This window comes from Crassostrea angulata, chromosome 3, assembly GCF_025612915.1.
Source record: "Crassostrea angulata isolate pt1a10 chromosome 3, ASM2561291v2, whole genome shotgun sequence".
In the NCBI taxonomy this organism is placed as follows: domain Eukaryota; kingdom Metazoa; phylum Mollusca; class Bivalvia; order Ostreida; family Ostreidae; genus Magallana; species Magallana angulata.
In genome coordinates, this window is record NC_069113.1 from 22439979 (window position 1) to 22456508 (window position 16530).

Sequence of the window (16530 nt, forward strand, 5' to 3'; positions counted from 1 at the left end):
ACTAGTATACTGTACTGTGGAATCATTAAATTTCATGGGGGCCAATTTTCGTGGATTGCTTAAATTTTTACAGGTTCGTGGGGACGTAATTTCGTGTATTTTCTAAAACCTACAAAGGAAATATGATTTTATTACCCTTATTTATTAATTCATGTAGGATGTTAAATCGTGGATGAGAGGTACCCACGAATTCCACGAAAATTGAACCACCATAAAATCTAATGATTTCACAGTGTATGAAATTGCAATATTTTCAAACATTCAGGGCTGTTCCAGAATTAAATGTGTGGGGAGGTTGGGAGGAACATTTTTTTACCCCTACCAACCATTTTTTTCCCTATTTTTCCTGTCACAAATATATCCAAATACTACAATCTAAAATCAAACAAATACCTATTAACATATATAAGTTTATTTAAAATGTACGAGACAATATCACTGTACAGTTTTTGTTTATAAATCATATTCAAGTTTCATACTCTGGTTTACATACTGTATAAAATCACATACTTTATTGCAGAGATATACATGTAAGAAAATGGTCAGAATAGGGGACAGGAAAAACACAAGATGATGCCTTGTCATCTGTTGTCAATATCTGGTCAAGATTGTTCCCATGAAAATGAGTTGCCTGATTGATCATAACATTTAGTTTATATAGTTTGCATATTTTTTGTAGGTTCTCATCTTCAGGACCAAGATTAAAGTCACCTCCTAACACTAAAGTGAATGTTTTTGGCACAGTCCTCACAAAATCTGAGATCAGACTCACAAATGTCCCTTTACTCATACTGTGTGGTCTATATGTTACAGCTACAAGTAATGGATTTTCATCAGTTTTCAACAGTCTAGCCATTAATTGTAGGTCATTTCCATTAGACACTTGTAAACTAAATTCTTCTGATGATTTTCTATGATACTGAGCTAAGCCATGCTGTGTTTTTTCATGAAAGGAATGGTATCCAGGGATTTCATGACTTAGTGAGGTATGAGTTTCTGTGAGACAAATTGTAGTTAGATTTTGCAGAACAGTATTGGCTTTCAAGTCATCTAAATGCAGGTTTAATGATCGGATATTGAGGAAGCCGATGTGTTTTTTGTTTTCTGATGGAAGTTGATCTAATGGATGAATCCAATCAAATGTAGCTTGATTTCGCATTCTGTCCATTTCCTGTAAAGCTTGTTGATTAACCTTGATTTTCTGTGGTGAAAACTCTATCAATTTCAATCCAGTCCTATGTGTTGCTCTACTTAAGACAGTGTACAATTGTCCAGGCATGACTGTATTCATGGATGGTGGTACTGTGAGGTCCCCAATGACAAATTCATACGTACTTCCTTGTGATTTGTGTGCCGTTATACCAAAGGCTGGAACAATAGGAAACATTGTTCTTTCCACCTGAACAGGAGATTTTGCTGTTAATAAGAAGTTCACTGTCACTGCCTTTATAGGAACACTTCCTTTCAGACGTGAAGGTGTTGTTTTCTTGGCTTCTCTGCCAATATCTGGACTCCCAAATTTCATGAATATAATACCAGCTGTAGGATTTCTGTGATCGACACAAATTTCCTGAACAGTTCCAATGACACCATTTACTAAATGGTCTGAAATATCGATGTTTTTAGTTATCATTGCTTTACAGTCTTTTGCAATGGTTAGTGATGAGGGTAAGCCTCCCGTTTTATATATATTTTCCTCCATTATTGTGATTGGAACTGTATTGGTTGTAGTATCCCTTTTGCTATCTTTAGCTCGAATGGTTATCTTTTCTGGGAGTTGATCCATTTTTTCGTCATTAAATGTAGCAACCTGTTTGTTTGTCAGAAATATTTTAACAGTGGAATCTGGGAAATTGTCAGTATTTGTATTTTCAAGATCTTTTAACAGTTTCATATCTTCATCTATAATGTTTCCTATACGAATGCGCGACAAAATATTTGCATACATGGGATCGTTCTTTTGTCTTACAATTTCATATAGTTCATGAAGTTCAAAATTCTGTGTCCATAATGAACCAGCTAATGCACTGTATCCTGAAGAAGGGTTTTTGAAGACGGGTAAATCGCCTACAGGATTCAATTGCAAAAGGTCTCCTACTGCCAAGACAGAAATTCCAGCGAATGGTTTGTCATAGATCTCGAAAATGTGCTGAAGTGTTAGATGCAAGTGCAATAGACTTCTGGCTCCAAACATAGAAATTTCATCAGCTATTATGAGTTTGACATTGATGTAATTACTTCGTAACCTATTCAAATTCTCTGTGCCAGGTTTTTTATATTCAAATTTGTTTGATTTGTCCTTTATTGGTAGATTAAAAGCTGAATGAAGTGTTGTACCATTAATGTTTACTGCAGCTTTTCCTGTAGAGGCTGTTAGCAATACTGTTGGTTGATCAGGACTGTGTGCTGGGGTACGCAAGGCTCTTGTTACACCTTCATATATAGCATTGATCAAATGAGATTTGCCTACACCCCCTCCTCCACTCAGAAAGATATGAAATGGATCAGGTACATTTACAGACAATCTCATAGCTGTGGCCCAATAATAGATGAAGTCAAATAAAATTCTCTGTTTGGAATTTAGGGATTGAATCAACTTGTAAAAATCAGTGTCTGGTAATGTTGATGTTTTTGTCAATGTGAATGATTTATTAGATGACGAATGACGTAAATTTGTTTCTAGAACATCATTTGGTAAGTTATCTGGATTGAGGAATTCATAGTTTGGATCTTCTATAACTGCTCCTTCTTTTTCCTGCTCTATGTTTGCCATAAAATCTTCCCATGCTTCCGGAGCCATGTCATCCGGGTCAAAATTTTCTAAGACTGACTCAACATCGTCATGAAACGGTTCAAATGATTTGATTTTTGGCACAAGTTGTTCTTTTACAATTTCAAAAGAATCTTTGTATGTTGAGTGTGTTTTCAATTGATCTTCTGACCTCCATGGCTGGTATAGTAAGAGCAATCTATGGAAGTATGCCTCCTCATCTTTTTCTTGAGAGACATAATGATATCTAATTACTTGGGGTATTTTCCGCTTTTTCATCTGTCCTAAGCCATCTCTAAGAGTAATAACATTTTCAGAGACTTCCTCATCAACTTCATCCTGTTCTTCTTGGTTGTTATTTTCACTAGAAGAGGAAGAATCCAATCTGTAGTTTGAAATAAAATCGGCAAATGATATTTGTTCTAGGCTAGATGGTCGAGCAGCATATCTATCGTGAATGGTGGTCGTATATATATCGGTATCATCATCTTCCATTGTGTCAAGAACTGATCTCTGTTTTATTATTCTAGTCCTATTTTCTTTGAAATCTGTTGCCACAAATGCTACAGGAATATTTGATCTTCTAAATGGCATTGACAGACATCTCATTATGGCTTCATGATGTGACACCTCTCGTCCTTTCCTTAGCTGGTTGGCTATATGATACAGTTTGTCAGTTACACCTTTATCGTTAGCCTCTTTACTTGCTTTTTGCATTAGCTCAGACATAGTCTTCTCAGGTTTACAGATGTATGACGTGATGTAAGCTATACAGGCCCAAATTGATGTTATCATTTGGATGTCCATGTTCGATCTGGAAAAAAACAGTACAAAATTACAGGACTTAACTACATGAATCAATATATTCAACCGATGATAAAATGTTGCAAAATATTTTTGTATCTATATTATCGTTTAAACCAAGCCTTTTTTTTCATCATTTTGACTTTTTGTACCTGTGTCTACATTTAGTACATAATAGACATATGTGAACGATTTTGATTGGATTGTTTGCCTTTACTAAATTTGTAGCAGGCACTATTCCTGGGGACTATTCCTGCGGGGGCACTATTCCAAAATCACGTGATTTACATGTGATTCATAAGTTGTATTATGTAGTAAAATATTATGTACTTCTCCCTCAGGAACTGTTTTCCTATACTATAGGAAAACAGTTCTCTCTTGAGAAATCCGGCCCAGCCATGTTCATTGTTGAAGACTCTCTTGTGACACAAAGATACAGAACAGGAATAGAAGCCATGTTCTTTTTCAAAATATTTTGTGAGCTGTTGTCACATTAGCCATACCCTTTTTTTTTAAATGTATTTCTATAACTTCACATATTTATTACCTTAGGCATCTCAGCAACACAGGATTGTAGTTATTCACAAATAAATCTTCAGGTGATCTTTCCATTACTAAGTGGGTTCTGTGTATAGCTGTTCGAAGAGATTTTTTGTATTCTTCATCAGTGATGCCCGCTTTGTCTAGAAGTTTTTCATAAGGCGGCATTTTTTCTTCTTTTGAATATGACTGAACAGCATCAAACATCTTGCCTATAATCTTTGTTGATTTCTGTTTTATCAATGAGGCATCTTCATCATTTGGCACATGTGCAAGAACTGAAATATAAATTGAAAATATACATGTACTTGTAATTAGCAATTAAAAAAAACAGATACAAAAACCAACTATGCATATAGTAACTGAGATATGGCCTGGATGTAAACTTAAATGTCAAGTTGTTCAAGCAGAAAATGTTAGTCATCTTGATTTTCTTTTTTTAAATACTTATACAGTAGTACGGAGATGTTTTATATATGTTACCTGTTTGAGGGCTAGGTGGTCTTGGATAATGGAAACGGCAGGTTACAATCTGTTTCTTTTTACAGGTCCTGGTGTGGTGGTGAATCTGACGTGTCAGTACCAGTTGATACAACTCGTAATCCTCATCCTTGTCTGGTAGAACACATTTAACAAACTTATCTGCAAATGCTACGAACTCTTCATCTGGGTCAACATTAAGTTGTGGAGCTCCTTTTACATGTACTGCTGCATGAAAATGAGCAGTTCCTCTGCCCTGCATTTCTTTCCTCAGGTCATAATTTAAAATTTGTCCTACTGGATGAGTTCCACTTAATATCACTTTCTCCCATAGTTGTTCAAATATGTAGTCAATATGACGTGCAGCAGTCACTGGGTTCCTCTGCAGCCACATTCGTTTATCCTGCCAAGTCATCTTGTTAATGTCTTCTTCAGTAAATCTTTCTCCATACTGTCTACCTATAATGCTTATCACTTCTGGCCAATGAAATTCAGCTGCTGAACCTGATATGAAGAATGTATAAGGACCATATTGTCGTAATTTGGCTAACATATCCAAGTGCATCTGTTTGAAGTATTGAGGTGTTCCACGGATGTTTTTAAAAGTGGCAAATATTTGATTTTCAGTTAATAACCTTGAGATTCTCTGTGGATCTTTGAATTGGCCACATGTGATATCTTCTTGAAAGCATTTTCTGCTGGTAATTGATATACTTTGTTTTATAGCATCTCGTTCTAGCCAGTCCAACGCCATGAAAGTATACTCTGGACTTTCTGCAAATCTGCCATCTTTGGAGAGAAGTCTGGAATTTATGTACTTTTTTGGTGTTAATTTAATTTTCCTTGGGTTCTTCATAATGTATGTATGCTTACCATCAGGAAACAATTTCGGGAAAGACATCTGTTCCCACTCAGTTTCTTTTGTTGTAATGGGTATTTGATCTTCTCCTGGAGCTATGTTCAAAATCTGATTAGTATGCACATCAGGACCATCAATTGGATAAATGCATGTGTCTATATTAACACTTCTTTTATTCTGGAGATTAGTATTAAATTCTGAAGGATTGTTTTCTTCCATTTCATCATCACTATCAGTTATAGTCCCATCTTCCATCTGAGACTCTGATTTCTGATTTGATTCATCAACATCTATATGATCCTCCTGATCTGTAACACTGATTCGATTGTGAGTTGCAGCATCCCAGAATTGTGCATCCTCTGCCTCACTTATTTCATGCCAGGTCGAATTAACCTTCACATTTGTATAACTAGAGTGGTTTTGCTTTAGATATTGAAGAGCATCGATAACAAATTGAGGCCTTATATACTGCTTATGCACATGATGTTTATCAGAAAGTCGTCGTTTCAATGCTAAAGATATGATCTGACTTTGGAATGTTGGTCTTGGTAAAGCTGTTTCAACTTTCTCAAGGTTCGCTGGTACAAGAACCACTTGTCCTTTTATTCCATGCTGAGCACCCCTTGGCATTGCAACAATTTTCATAAATGGTATAACTTTAGCGATTAATTGTATCTCCAATGGGTAAAGCTTCTGGAGGACTTCTGGGATTGGTGTAAGTTGTAAACCATTGGCTTGAGCTTGACATGGTATTTTTCCTTTGACTAGTTTGTTGTGGCAGGTGTTACAGATCCAGTCTTCTTTAGTGAGATAAAGGTCTAAATCTGGCTGTGATATCTTTGAATACTTTTTCAAATCAAGTTTTATGACACTTCTTCTGTAAAGTTGACGGCAACAACAGCTACATGCGAAATTAGGCCCTTGACTGATAGCCTTTCTGAAGTTTTCTATAGCAAGGTCAAGATCAATTTTTGGAGGTTGACTTCGAGACTTTTGCTTTCTAGTTCTATCAATTAAGTGTTCATTTTCTAGTATGTCATCAGTTCTTGAAGCTCTTGAATCACTTTTCCTTTTCTTATCTTTGTCATTATCTGAGGCAATTTGAGCAGGTGTTCTTGAGCCACGAGAGTCAATCATCCTATTCTTATTTTTGGCTTTGTCTGAGGCCACTTGAGCTGGCCTTCTTGAGTCACGAGAGTCACTCTTTCTTTTCCTATCTTTGTCATTATCTGAGGCAAATTGAGCAGGTGTTCTTGAGCCACGAGAGTCAATCATCCTATTCTTATTTTTGTCTTTGTCTGAGGCCACTTGAGCTGGCCTTCTTGAGTCACGAGAGTCACTCTTTCTTTTCTTATCTTTGTCATTATCTGAGGCAATTTGAGCAGGTGTTCTTGAGCCACGAGAGTCAATCATCCTTTTCTTATTTTTGGCTTTGTCTGAGGCCACTTGAGCTGGCCTTCTTGAGTCACGAGAGTCACTCTTTCTTTTCTTATCTTTGTCATTATCTGAGGCAATTTGAGCAGGTGTTCTTGAGCCACGAGAGTCAATCATCCTATTCTTATTTTTGGCTTTGTCTGAGGCCACTTGAGCTGGCCTTCTTGAGTCACGAGAGTCACTCTTTCTTTTCCTATCTTTGTCATTATCTGAGGCAATTTGAGCAGGTGTTCTTGAGCCACGAGAGTCAATCATCCTATTCTTATTTCTGTCTTTGTCTGAGGCCACTTGAGCTGGCCTTCTTGAGTCACGAGAGTCACTCTTTCTTTTCTTATCTTTGTCATTATCTGAGGCAATTTGAGCAGGTGTTCTTGAGCCACGAGAGACAATCATCCTATTCTTATTTTTGTCTTTGTTTGAGGCCATTTGAGCGGGTGTTCTTGAGTCACGAGAGTCACTCTTTCTTTTCCTATCTTTGTCATTATCTGAGGCAATTTGAGCAGGTGTTCTTGAGCCACGAGAGTCAATCATCCTATTCTTATTTTTGTCTTTGTCTGAGGCCACTTGAGCTGGCCTTCTTGAGTCACGAGAGTCACTCTTTCTTTTCTTATCTTTGTCATTATCTGAGGCAATTTGAGCAGGTGTTCTTGAGCCACGAGAGTCAATCATCCTATTTTTATTTTTGGCTTTGTCTGAGGCCACTTGAGCTGGCCTTCTTGAGTCACGAGAGTCACTCTTTCTTTTCTTATCTTTGTCATTATCTGAGGCAATTTGAGCAGATGTTCTTGAGCCACGAGAGACAATCATCCAATTCTTATTTTTGGCTTTGTCTGAGGCCATTTGAGCGGGTGTTCTTGAGTCACGAGAGTCACTCTTCCTTTTCTTATCCTTAGCATTGTCACTCTGCTTTTGATCTGGTGTCTTAAGTGTCCTTTCCACTTGTTTTCTTATTCTATCTTTATTTTTATCATCATTTTTCTTATCAGGAGTTTTTAAGGCTCTTAACTTTTGTTGTCTTAATCGATTTGCTGCCTGTTTAAGATTATTTGCCTGTTCAGCTAAATTTGAGGAATTTCGTTTTTCTTCCAATTCTTTTCTTCTTTTATTCTGTTTATCAGTCTGATCTTCAAAATATCTTTTCACAGGTGTAAAGCTTTCATTTTTGTTATTCACTATTGAGAATGAAGACTCTTTTTGACTCAATTTGTTTGTGCTTGTGATCAATATTTTTGAAGGACTTTCAGTCGGTTTGCTTGTTGTTTTTTCACTAGTAGATGTTTTTGTTGAACTTTCACTCAATTTTCTTGTTTTGCCATTAGACAATGTTTTAGGGGCTATTTCATTTGATTTGCTTGTTCTTGTTTTGCCTCTGTTTGATGTTTTTGTAGCACTTTCACTTGATTTGTTTGTTGCTGTTTTGTCAGTAGTGAATGCTATCAATGAATTTTCATTTGATTTGTTCTTTGTTGTTGTTTTGTAACTAGTTGATGTTTCTGAAGAACTTTGATTCAATATCTTTGTTGGAAAAATTTCAGCAGTCACTGGTATCATATTACTTTCACTTGATTTGTTTGCTGATGAAGTTTCTTCTCTTCTACGCTTTGAAACAAGTTCTTTAATCTGTTTTTGTCTTTGGTCTGTACTTTTTCTTTTCAGTCTAGGCATCTTGATAATTTCAAGTATGTATCAACCCATAGGAACGACTAAAATAAACAAAAAAAGAAACATTAACATTCAACATCAATGTTTTATTGACAATCATTTAAACAAAATTATATACATTCCCATGTTTGTGTCAGAGTAAATACAATCATAACCAATGAAAAACAGTAAAGTCCTAATTAACAGAATCGTCTATTGCATATAAAGTGTATGTTCAAATCAAGGCTTTACATTATCTTTCATTTCCAAGTAAGCATAACCTAAAAAAAAAAGTTTATTGACAATCATTTAAACAAAAAAATTATAAACATTCCCATATTTTTGTCAGAGTAAATACAATCATAACTAATGAAAAACAGTAAATCATAACCAATGAAAAACAGTAAAGTCCTAATTAACACAACTGTCTGTTTTAGTTCATGTCTATGGCAACATTATTTCAGTTCTTCTTTTCCTTCTTAGTTGGAGGTTCTTGAGGAGGTGAGGATGTTCCTGGCTGATTCTTTTGTTCTTCTGATGTTGGTTGTGTTGGTTCTTCTTCATCCTGTACCGGTGATGTTGCTTCTTGTTGTGAACCAAGGAGGGACTCCTCATCAAAAGAATACAGGCTGGTTTCAGCCTCAAGCTCTTTAATTCTTTTTTCCAAGTCAATCTTCTCTTTTTTCACTTTTGATAAATCAAGTCTCATCCTTTTAAGTCTCTCTTCATTTTCAATCGCACTCTTCATGGCAGGTTTCAACTCGTTTCCTACTCTTGCTATTTCGCTGCCTAAGTTCCGGATTTCTGTGAGAGTTTTCCACAAATAGTCGCAATTTGCCCTATTCTGTCCACTCAAATTCATACTGCTCATGCACCCTTGTAACTGAAATCCCTTGTTTACAAGTTCTTCACCACATTTCGTAATTTTTTCAATCTTCTCCATTGTGATCTGTAAATAAAAAATTGTTACAAGGACTTGTAAAGAGTTGACTATTAAGGTCTTTCGATTGTCGTGTGACGTCATTGTGAGCATTCCGGAATATTTTACCGTTATCAGTTATAATAATAGTGTGTTGTGGTGCATAGTTTTGCCAATATTTCTTGATTTATACTTGTGTTTAACACATTTTAAGCTATGTAAAGTGAAATGACACCAATGTTTAACAATTCATAGAGCGTAGTTTGAGTTGAAATCGCTGAATTCAATGAAAAACTGATAAAACCGTATATAGGCAAACTTGACAGAGACCACAAATCATAATTTTTTACCTGGCAAGGTAAACATTTCTTTGCAGATTTCGATAGGATATATAATGAATTACAAATGTACCAATTTTCAGTGAGTTTGAACCATTATTTCAAAAGTTATAGACGTTTTGTGTTGCTAAACTGTACTTATTCATGGTTGAAAAATCGTATCAAAATGCACTGTAAATGTGATAGCTTTCATACTGGCAATTTTTAAATGGCCTTAAAATGTTAAAATACTTAAAATAAAGGATTGCGATTAATTTCTTTTAAAAATTGCTTTATTATATCGAAATTAGTTAAAATAAATGTGATGTTTGATAAGAGAGCAGTCGTTGCTATAACTGTCCTGATAGTGTACCTGTGTTAGCTCCTACAGCATGAACAAAATATTTGCAACATACCAATATTTAACTTCAATTTGATTGTTTGCATATTGATCATCAAATTTAAACAAAAATTACACAGATTAAACCATAAAAACATCGAGGGTGGAGAAACCTTAAGCGATAAACACAAAAAGAAGTCATGAACAAATTCCATCTGTTTAATGCTTAATAGTAAGGTTGCAATGGTGCTGATATAAAAACTACAAGTACTAATAATGTGTTGCCTAAGACACGGATGCCCCATCTGACACCTTTTCAGTAGAATTGAAAAATGTTTGGTTCATTTCGTAGTCCTTGTTATGATGAATTAGTGTACAAAGTTTCATAAAGATCTGATTTACCATCTCTGAGAAATCAGCTCAAACGCAAAGGTTAACCTGAGGTGGGACGGAGAACGGACGATCAAGACCGAAAAACTATATGCCCCAACAAAGTTGGTGGGGCATAAAAATGAAATACAGTTTATAATCACTCTTTTATATGTGATTATACATTCCAATATTTTTCAAGTCAGAAGATAACAAATGATAATAAATAACTGTATCTCATTTTCACTACCACTGGGTAGAAACCATTCACTTCTTGGTGAAACCAGATAATATAACTCATTGAATAAAGCAAGCATGACATACTAAGTTTTACTTTATTGTGTTTATTCTATCACATTGAGTGAAATAAATTTTATAATATAATTATATTTGTATAAATTATAATAAAAAAGGGCAAGAATTCATTCCGAATGATTTTGCAGATAATGTCACTGGACTTTTTAATCGCTCCAAATAATTATCAAATATTTTTAATCACTAGTCTCATCCAGTAGAGAAAATTCATTGAATATAAATCAGGTCATGCTGGCTTTAAAATTGGACAGTATGCAGTTCATTGTGAATTCCAGCTCATTTGAAATTAGTATCTTTTTTTATGTTGAGCCTCCACATCAAAAAATGACAACAAAAAATAATGTGTTAGTAAAAAAAATCTGAAACAGCATAAAAGCTATAATAATTGTCAAACATTATATTATTATACATATTAAAGATAATGTTTGTTTTTCACTAATTCAAAAATAATAAATACAATGAGACCTTTATGCTGTTTGACCCTTAGCCATGATTGAATACACATATCATAAAGATATGATTTTTTAAAAATTATTTTCTTATTTTCAATTAATGACATTATATTATCTTTGAAATCATCCTGATCCCAAATAAATAAAATATTTTTATAAAGTGATTATTTGATGTTTATGTGTATTCATACATGTTGCCCGGCGCTCACCACATACCAAAATTTAATTAGAGTGTTTGAATAAAGTCCCAAAAGCATACATGTTTAACCCCCATAAATATATTTTATTTAGATCAAATGCAATGTGATGGAATGGCTGAGAAAATTTAATTGAAAGTTCTACACTAACTAAGAATATATTTTGGTATGGTTCTTGGAGGTTAGGTCTGAGCACCTTGTAACATGTATGAAAAAATATGCACATAAATTATTATACTTACATATATCTCTGATGTCTTCAGATGCAAATAAACTTGCAATGTATTCGATGATGGGGCGGAGCGCGATATAACAGTTTACAGATGGACAAACAGACGCACGTTTGTACTGAATTACAGACGGAAAGGAGTAAAACAATATGCCCCCTCCAGCTCGTCTTTGTGTGAGCATAAAACTTTTGGTATAAATTTTATGAATATCTTAAAATTTGTGGGCATGAAAGCACTTTCAAGGTCAATTTTTGGATAAAACAGAGTCATTATTGTGGTCAAAGTCCCATAACTCCAACAAAAAGTATTGACCAATGCTGATTTTCGAACTTGACCAAGGTATTAGTGGTATAAACATTTGGTAAAAATTTCATGTAAATTCGTCAAAATTTGTAGGCATGAGAGCGCTTACAAGGTCAATTTTTGGATAAAATGGAGTCATTATTGTGGTCAAAGTCCCATAACTCGAACAAAAAGTATCGACCAATGCTGATTTTCGAACTTGACCAAAGTATTAATGGTATAAACATTTGGTATAAATTTCATGTAAATCCGTCAAAATTTGTAGGCATGAGAGCGCTTACAAGGTCAAAAAACGAAGTCATTATTGTGGTCAAAGTCCCATAACTCGAACAAAAAGTATCGACCAATGCTGATTTTCGAACTTGACCGAAGTATTAGTGGTATAAACATTTGGTATAAATTTAATGAAAATCCGTCAAGATTTGTAGGCATGAGAGCGCTTACAAAAAAGTGTGACGGACGGACACACGGACGCACGGACACACGGACGCACGGACGCACGGACACACGGACGCACGGACACACGGACGCACGGACGGACGCCCGGCATTTCTATGTCCCCGCTCCGCGTTGCGGCGGGGGACAAAAATTGTATGGATCCAAGCACTATTGATATCGAACTCTAGTCTCGTTCAACCAAATGCTCGGCTGTCTCCGTTAATCTCCGACAAGCAAGAGAGCCTCTCTGCTTGTCGGAGATTTATGGAAACAGCCGAGGGTTTGGTTGAACGAGGCTATATCAAATTCTGGCGTAGGAATACATAAGACTCTAAAAATATCTTAGTTGTTCGTATTATATAAAATCTGACTATTTTCAAAGTGTTCATTGATTAGTTTCCTTGAAAAACAATCCTTCAGCATGCATTACATCGAATTTTTCTCTTATTTTCAAGAACTACGTCTTGTCAGCGGTGCTGATTTGTGCTTAGGTCCAAACACTGTTTCACTTTCGGTTTGCCAGAGTAACTGCATAGTAGAGTTGATTAAAATCAACTACCAAAAAACTAGTATTTCAATCAAAATGTTCTGGGGTTTTTTTTCTCTTAGATTCCAAATTTTAACCAGAGGCCAATAGGCCTTAACGGTCACCTGAGTAGCATATAACCCATACACAAACTTGTCAAGGAATCTCATGTATTCATTTAATTGGGTTTCATTGTGGCGTAGAAAAATTATAAATTTGTAATGACAACCACCTCCCTGCCTGAAATCTTTTAAAGATTCCAAATTTTAGCAAGAGGCCAATAGGCCTTAACTGTCACCTGAGTCGCAAAAAACCCTTAAACAAACTTGTCGAGGAGTCTCATGTATTCATTTAATTGGGCTTCATTCTGGAGTAGAAAAATTATAAATTTGTAATGACGACCACCTGCCTGCCTGAAATCTTTCAAAAAAGAACTATGAAACCTGTAATTTTTGGCGAAACACTTATAGATCTGGTCTACAAAATCATGAATTCAGTTTTTCCTTTCAGGTGTGAGGGAGTAAATAAGATAATTTTTAAACATAATATGCATTAACACCTATACATCCATTTTGGCCTTGCCCTAGAGTCAAAACCCATACTCCAGGGGACATGAAATTTAGAATTTTAGTAGAGGACTTCCTGGTAAACATAATTATGAAGTCAGTTATTACAGATGTGTGAGAATAGAGAGGAAGATTTTAAAACATTTTATGCATAATTTAACTCTATATTGCCGAATTGCCCCCCCCCCCCTCCCCATGTCCTGAACCCCTGACCCAGGGGCCATGAATTTAACAATTAAGGTAGAGGAGTTCGTGGATATCACAACCATGTATTCAGTTTTTTTGCCCACATGTTTTGGAGTAAAGAAAAAGATTTATTAAGACTTAAAATTTCATATTACTATATGGTCATATTGGCCATACCCTAGAGTCTGAACCCCTGACACAGGGGTCATGAATTTCACAATTTTGGTAGAGGGCTTCATGGACATCATAATCATGCATTTAGTTTTTTTACAAATATATATATGGGAGTAGAGAAGATGCTTTTCTAAGATTTAATACATTTTTACTTTATGGCAATATTGGCTCTACCCTAGAGCCAAAACCCCTGACCCAGGGGCCATACATTTCGCAATTTTGGTAGAGGGCTTCATGGACATTATAGTCATGCATTTAGTTTTTTAAAATATATATGGGACTAGAGGATTAGATTTTCTAAGATTTAATACATTTTTACAATACGGCCATATTGACCCCCCCCCCCCCCCCCCAGAGCCTGAACCTTTGAAACAGGGGCCATGAATTTCACAATTTTGGTAGAGGGCTTCATGGACATCATATTCATACATTTAGTTTTTAACAAATATATATGGGATTAGAGAAGAAGATTTTTTAAGATTTAATACATTTTTACTAAATGGCCATATTGGCCCCAGCCTAGAGCCAGAACCCCTGACCTAGGGGGTCATGAATTTCACAATTTTGGTAGAGAGCTTCATGGACATCATAACCATGCAACCAGTTTTTTCCTCACATGTGTGGGAGAAGAGAAGAAGTTTTTTGAAAATTTGGCTTTTTATTGCATATTTGGCCTCACTTGTGGTGCCCAAGGGGTGGTAGAGCCACGAATTTCACAATTTGGATTCCTCTCCCTATAGAGATGCCCCCCACCAAAAATGGTAACAATTAGCCTTGTAGTTTTTTAAGAAGTTAAAAATGTAAAATTGTTAACGCACGACGGACGAAAACGGATAGCAATAGGTCACCTGAGTTAACTAAAAATTCAATGCTACTTGGAAGTTCCATTTAAATTTATGAAAGTATTTATCATTGTTTATTTTGTTGCTTCAATAGTAATTACAACCGTACAATGTATTTGTTAGTTGTATCAAATAGCTATAGTAATTTTCTTTAAAGTAAAAAAGTTAAAACACAAAAATACCATTCAACAAACACAAATTGTTTGGATGGATTGAGTACCTTCAGTATTCTCAAGAGGTCTTGTTGTTGGCTCACCATTTTTTAAACAGAGCAAACATATGCAGTAATGCTAAAATAAAAAGTAAACAAATTCTCAAACAAAGATAAAAAATCAACATCAACAAAAAAGTAACTAAAATTCCATCGGTAAAATTATTTTTAGTACCTTCATTTTTTTCACTTTGCCAGTTTTTAAGACTCCCAATGGCAGTTGCATCAATCATTTCCTCATGAAGATCTCTATATCGTCCATCAATTTTTTTAAGTATGAGCTGTTTAACATTGCTGCCTGTTGCCTCTACATTAAACGCATTTCCCATTAATTGATACCCTGCATACTCCTTTTCTTCAACAATTTTCTTAAACCTGTTGCTGTATGGAATAAATACAAATGTTAAAGGTTATTCTATGTTCACAACTTGTACAATAAATTAATGTTAGCATGTGCATGAAATTAATGACTTAACTACATTAAGTTACCTCGCATTAAACTGTTTGAGGAAATCTCTTGTTGCAGCAATTGCAATCTTTGCATACCCAATTGTCAAGTCCTGTCTTTGGAGAGTGAGAGACAATCTCACTATAAGGGACTGATTATTTCCTGCAAATTTTATTCGACAGATTACATACAACATTGACATTTTAAAATTAATAGCATGATTTTTGAATGTGAATCAATAAATTTAGACTTTATGGTTTTAACATTGTAAACTACCTGCAAGAGAACAACACCTGTGATGAGAGAGGAAGACACAAGTAGTCTTGCCAGTCCAGATGCCTTCGCATTTGAAATGGATGTGTCCTGGAGGTGGCTAACAAAGGCTGGGTAAGACCTAAAGAACGTCTGTTAGGCACGCTGCATGTGTGGCAGCCACCTGCTACCATTTACCTGAAAAAAAAATCTATATGATCAAATATTTATTAACGGTACACATATGATTACATTATGACTATTTCAAAGGATATACTGATTGGTTTTAATTTATCCTGGCAAATTTAATATCTTCCCTTCATACATTCTCTCAAATTCTTCCTCTGCTTAGCACTGTTTTTGTAGAAGTGGTAAAGGCCAATAAGGAGTGTGGAAAGCTGAATGTACTGACGATTTCATTTTAGGGCATCTTTAAAGGCAAGCTCAAGTCTCTGAGCTAAACAGTGCACTCCCAAACTCTCTACATAATCCTTTTTGAGATGGGAAACAAGGCCATTAGACGCACAAACATGTTTGAGGCCCCATCACACCCGAATACTACCAACTTGTGCATATGATCAGCTAATTGGTTTTCTTCAATTTTCTCCCTAACAAACTGTCAGCAAGTCCTTAGCACAAGTTGACAGTGGCTCATCGATGCATAAGAATCTCAATTCTATTTTCCCATCGTGACAACATCTTATGAACATGGTCTCCTGTTCTACAATATGTTGATCCATCCATTGTAATTGAAAAAAAACCTCGAGTTTTTGACAGTTCCAAAAACTTCACATTTCTGAAAAAGATCCCAAAAAAGCAGTGGAAGCCCAACGATTGTTGTAAGTTTTTCCGTGTTCCAACCCCTAGTGTTTTTGCAGTTTCCGTTCATTTTCTTCGCAGAGGATGAACATACTGGA

The 16530-nt window shown here is 35.4% G+C and overlaps 1 protein-coding gene across 1 annotated transcript; it reads right to left on the reverse strand.

Moving 5' to 3' along the window:
• Nucleotides 1-326: 326 nt before the first annotated feature.
• Nucleotides 327-8552, reverse strand: LOC128175842 (uncharacterized). Its single transcript, XM_052841694.1, has 4 exons — nucleotides 8444-8552; nucleotides 4598-8059; nucleotides 4122-4392; nucleotides 327-3584 (listed from the first exon to the last, which is right to left on the reverse strand). Exons 1-4 carry the CDS (start codon nucleotides 8550-8552, stop codon nucleotides 512-514), a joined length of 6915 nt encoding a protein of 2304 aa, XP_052697654.1. The 3' UTR covers nucleotides 327-511.
• Between the last annotated feature and the right edge of the window lie 7978 nt (nucleotides 8553-16530).

What these genes read in the sequence shown, in the direction of transcription:
- LOC128175842 (XM_052841694.1), bottom strand. Translation starts at nt 8,552, where the DNA reads ATGCCTAGACTGAAAAGAAAAAGTACAGACCAAAGACAAAAACAGATT. An exon ending in ACCACCTAGCCCTCAAACAG is followed by an intron (nt 4,393 to 4,597) that starts GTAACATATATA and finishes TTTATATTTCAG; the next exon opens with TTCTTGCACATGTGCCAAAT. An exon ending in GTGTTGCTGAGATGCCTAAG is followed by an intron (nt 3,585 to 4,121) that starts GTAATAAATATG and finishes GTTTTTTTCCAG; the next exon opens with ATCGAACATGGACATCCAAA.